The 5,144-nt window shown below is 37.9% G+C and overlaps 1 protein-coding gene across 1 annotated transcript; it reads right to left on the bottom strand.

Moving 5' to 3' along the window:
- Nucleotides 1-3,010: 3,010 nt before the first annotated feature.
- Nucleotides 3,011-4,148, bottom strand: LOC133324214 (protein zerknuellt 1). The gene is made up of 2 exons (XM_061533061.1): nucleotides 4,059-4,148; nucleotides 3,011-3,961 (listed from the first exon to the last, which is right to left on the bottom strand). Exons 1-2 carry the CDS (start codon nucleotides 4,146-4,148, stop codon nucleotides 3,011-3,013), a joined length of 1,041 nt encoding a protein of 346 aa, XP_061389045.1.
- Between the last annotated feature and the right edge of the window lie 996 nt (nucleotides 4,149-5,144).

Here is a 5,144-nt window from a genome sequence, read left to right as displayed (position 1 = left end):
GCCATTTTAAAGGCAACTTAATAATGCCTCTCTCATAGAAGTCCTGTTCTCTATTTGTAAAAAACTATAGCTCTCGATTTTCACAATCCTTCCTAGATACCAATTTTTATACCCTACACAACTATGTTGTCAGGGTATTATAGCTTTGTGCAAAAGTTTGTAACGCCGCGAAATATTGGTCCTAGACCCACCTTTAAGTATACCGATCGTCATATCTCGACAGGCTGAATTAATCTAGACATGTGTGTTCGTCCGTCCGTCCGTCCATTATTATTTGTAAACACGATACAGGCCACTGTTATGGGCCAAACTTCATGAAATTTTGCATGTAGGACCGGTTTTGGCCAATGAAGACCCATATTGTTTTTGGTAAAGATCGGTTAATATTTAGATGAAATGGACCAAATACTTAATTTTTGTTGGGTTTTCTGGTCTCTCCAGAGGCCGCAATTATGGCCCGAACGTCATGAAATTTTACATGGAGAAGGGGATCGGGCCAAAGAATAACCATGCCGGTCAATATATAGCTGGTCAAATGGACCCTGAGTTTTGTATGAAAAATTACAAAATTTGTATTCTATAGCGTATATATTTACCCCTGAAGGACATAGACCCGAGAAGTCGATAGTAAATCCAAGAGGAGTGGTTGTCCTTTAAATGATATAAATTATATTGTCGTATGTACTCGGATGTGGGAGTTACACTTAAATATTTACAGGTGCTTAGGTATTCAGATATTATTTAGCAAGCCATTAACACACTAGAGGGCGGAATATAGCGCTGATGGTTTTGGCGTTATCAAGAACAGATAATAGGATCAGATAATAATTTTGGGGTGAAGTGGACCGAAAACTTAATTTTTTGTGTTTTTTTCGAGTCGATCTATAGGCTACAATTGAAAGCCGAACATCACAACATAACCCACGGTGAAGGGAATCTGGACAAGTAATTAGAAGGGCTGTACTGAATATTAGTGATATTTGTTGACCTCTAGTCGGTCAAGAGAGTGCAAATATCGCGAAATATTGCCCGAGCTCAGATCTACACCGCAGAAAGATAGATTTTCGTGGAAGTTGTGTAGGGTATCATATCCGACTACACTGCTCCGCTCACTGGTTTATCATTAAAGAAATTTTGCAATTCAAGAAAAATATGATAATCTCTTGGTGCCAAGTCCGGACTGTATGGCGGATGCATTAAAACTTCCCAACCAAGCTTCGAAGTTTCTGGCGAGCCACTGTATATGTATGGTGGATGGTGGTATATGTCCTGGTGGAACACGACACACCGCTCTTTGTCCACGATCGTTTTCGCACAGGGTTATCGTATGCTATCCATTTCTCATCTCTAGTTACCATCCGTTTAAGAAATAGGTCTATCTCATTCCGTTTGGCCAAGGCTTCGCAGATGGAAATTCGATCCATCCTATTTTTCCTGTTAATTGGTGTGAAACCCAAATATCGAGCTTCTTCAGCTTTGTGTAAACCGTCCGTCTGTTGTAATCACGCTATCTTCTGAAGGAATTGAGATAGATCGCCAAAATGTTGACATATGTCGGTCATTAATTAGGCATAGCACTCATATAACTATAACCCCAAATATTCACTAATTCCTACATTATGTAATCTAACTTGGTAATCTAAATTGCAGAAGTTTGAGGATTCATATTAAACGGGCTGACTTGGATTCTTTGGTGTATGAAATCGAAATCGAGTAGACCTAATTGAGCAACCGTTTTATACACCATTTGTTTTTTGTTATCACTCTATATTCAATTTAATACCCTCGTGTAAATCGAACAAACATAAGCCCTTCGGTGCACTATTTACAAAAAATCGAACGAAAATATATATAAGACCTATATCAAAATCTGAACCGATTCCAACGAACCTTATCACGCATCATTTTTTCCTCAATAGCATTCGCTATGGAAAAATTTGCTCAATCGGAAAAATATTGGGAGTTTGGTGTATCATTCATAAAAAATCGGACGAAACTATATATGGGAGCTATATCTAAATCTGAACCGATTTTAAAAAATTTGGCAGACATGAGTCTGGTCCTAATTCAGTAATCTGTGGAAAATGTTGTCCCAATTCGACAAATATTGGGAGTTTAGTGTATCATTCAAAAATAATTGGACGAAAATATATGGAAGCTATATCTAAATATGAACCGATTTTAACAAAACTTCGCAGATATCAATCTGGACCCAATTCAGTACTCTGGGCAGAATTTTGTCCCAATTCGACAAATATTGGGAGTTTAGTGTATCATTTACATAAAATCGGACGAAACTATATATGGGAGCTATATCTAAATCTGAACCGATTTTCTCCAATTTCAATAGGGTTCGTCCTTGTGAGCTGTGCCAAATTTCATCCAAATCGGATCATAAATGCGACCTGTACTTTGTTCACAAAAATACATGGACGGACGGACAGTCGGACATGCATTAATCGACTCAGAAAGTGATTCTATGCATATTCTCAAAAGGAACCATGGGTATATCTCGATTCCTTATACCTGTTACAAACATATGCACAAAGACACAATACCTTGTAATACAGTGTGGTGAAGGGTATAAAAAGTTGGGCTAGCAAGAACTAAACGACATTTTTTATTATTTCAAAAATTCTTTGCATTATCGAGACGAGCCTTTTTCAATATATTTAAAATAATACAGCAACTTTTTATTTCAAATGTTTTATTAAATTTTATTCAACATCTACAACTACAAAAACTAAGTATTAGAGAGGTACATGCAGAACATTACAGGAATATAATTTAAAATTATATGTTTAAAATTAAAATATAATAAAAAGTTATAATTAAGATTTTCTTAAAACTACAAACTGCCTTTAAAGGCAAAGTCACATGTGTGGTGAGAGGAGGGATGGTGTTGGAGAGGTTTTCATGATTATCGTCAATATGAAATGACGTTTTTTTCTTCTTAAAACAAATACAAATAAAATTACGAAACTAAAACTAAACGAGACCTTATGTGACCTTATTGTGGTGGTGGATTTTGATAGTTATAATACATCGTCGAAGGATTCAGGTGACTGCGATTGAATTTCATCGATTTGGCCATGGGTTCACCCCAGCTAACATTCATTGAAGGTATGGGTGTGGGGGCAGAATTTGGTATACTGGGATATTGTTGCGAATTTTGGGAGTTACGTGACCATGCCTGAGCTGACATTTCCAAATCTTGTTTAATTGATTGCAAGACCATATCTAAGCTGTATGAAGAGGAGGAGGCGGAGGATGAGGGAGATGAATATGATGAGGAGGTATTTAGCGATGATGAGGAGGAGTTTTGACTACTGCTGCTGGGTGAACTTTCCGATAAATGATCGAGTATTTCATTTAGATCTGGTGTAAATGATGGTTGAGGTTGTACCACATGAGGTGTGGTCATTACTTTTGGTGGTAGTGCAGGAATTTCTTTAGTCTTTGGAAGGGGTACGGCAACATTCGTTGCAGGGAATGCCGAGCTGTAGGTACGTTTTTCAGCTGGTTGTAGATTTGGATCCTGAGAATAGGACATTAGACGTTGTACAATACCCTTGTGTTCATTCTGTTCACTATGGGGTTGGGCACTCTTGACAGCCGCCTTTGATTCCTGGGGTCCCTGAATATCCTTCTTATGTTTCATGCGACGATTTTGGAACCAAATTTTCACCTGTCTCTCACACAATGACAAACGTTGGGCAATTTCAATACGCCTGGTACGATAGAGATACATGTTGCGTTTAAATTCACTTTCCAATTGTACAAGTTGGGAACTGGTAAAGGCGGTACGGGAACGCTTTATTTTTGTGCGTGGTGGTTCCGACTGGGGTATACTCTCGTCCGAGGAGATACGTTGCATTTCCACATCATTTGAGAGGTTGTTTGCTGAAGTCGTATATGATTGGTCCATTGGAGTTGGATACATTTGCTGGGGATACATTATCTGTAAGAGAGGAAGGGAAATACGGTAGTTAGTATTATATCCATTAGCCGAGGTGGGAAGAGAGAGAGAGCGCGAGTGTGCAGTATTCCCAACTTACATTATTATAACCCACAACTGGTGTTGGATAAACCCCGGTGGTAACTTTTGCCGACTGGTGCATGGGATAGTAATGCATTACCGATGACATTTTCCTTTAGTTATTTTGGGTGCGTTTGTATAAATGTGTGTTTTTGGTTTCTGATGTTTTCTCTAAGAATGCTAAACGTTGACTGATATCCTCTCATTAGTGGCCAAGATGTTTATATACATCATCCTTTCGAAATAATTATCTACCTGCTGACGCTTGCCGCTGCTCATTTGCAAAATTTGCCTAAACTCGCGTATCCTTGTCGTTCGGACGGTGCAATAAATCCTTTTTGGTGACGACGCTATGTCCGTCAGCGACATCAGCGCAAACCATCAGCAGCGTAGCGATGTGTACGATGCATTTTTGGCCAAATGCAACTACAGGTAGCAACATTATGACAGTTTCTACTGAAGATTTTTATTCCGATAGCCAGAAAAATATTAATTTCAACGAATTTTGTTGTAAAAGTGAAATTAACATAAAATAATGGGCAGTGTAATTATGTATGTAGGTATATCGATAGCTATAAGAATTATTTGTAGAGAAATTTTATTTGGATCCCAAACAAATATCTGTATGTGATTAGATAACATCGTAGTCATATAAATACGGATTTATAAAATTTTAGTAGGGAATTTAATCCGATGAATTATAAATTGGATTCAGGTCCCAGATGAATGTGTTTCGAAATTAATGCAGCATTACCTTGGAGTTATGTCACACTGCAAAGGAGAAGATGGGCTCTGAATATCGAATATAGCTGGTAAGCTTTTGCGGCATCAGGAGGTACTCAAACTGGTATAATATATACCATGAATTGTAGGTCTTGATTCTGGGATTATTCATTCTTGGGACTTTCCTTTGTCGTCTCATTGAGCAAACCCTCAAACAGAATTGCACAATTGAGGCTCCAATTCATTCGCTGAATGGTACAATATTTAGAACGGTAGAAGTTTTCGGTACCATTTTTAGTACCGTTAGCTAAAGAACGGATATACTTCCAGTAAATCCAACTTGATATACACACGTCTTCATCAGTTCAATTTTTAAACTGGA

Source organism: Musca vetustissima, unplaced genomic scaffold, assembly GCF_032173495.1.
Source record: "Musca vetustissima isolate MV318-11 ecotype Yass unplaced genomic scaffold, APGP_CSIRO_Mvet_v1 utg29865, whole genome shotgun sequence".
Taxonomy (NCBI): Eukaryota; Metazoa; Arthropoda; class Insecta; order Diptera; family Muscidae; genus Musca; species Musca vetustissima.
The sequence above is the reverse complement of the archived record's forward strand: the minus strand, read 5'-3'. Positions and strand labels throughout refer to the sequence as shown.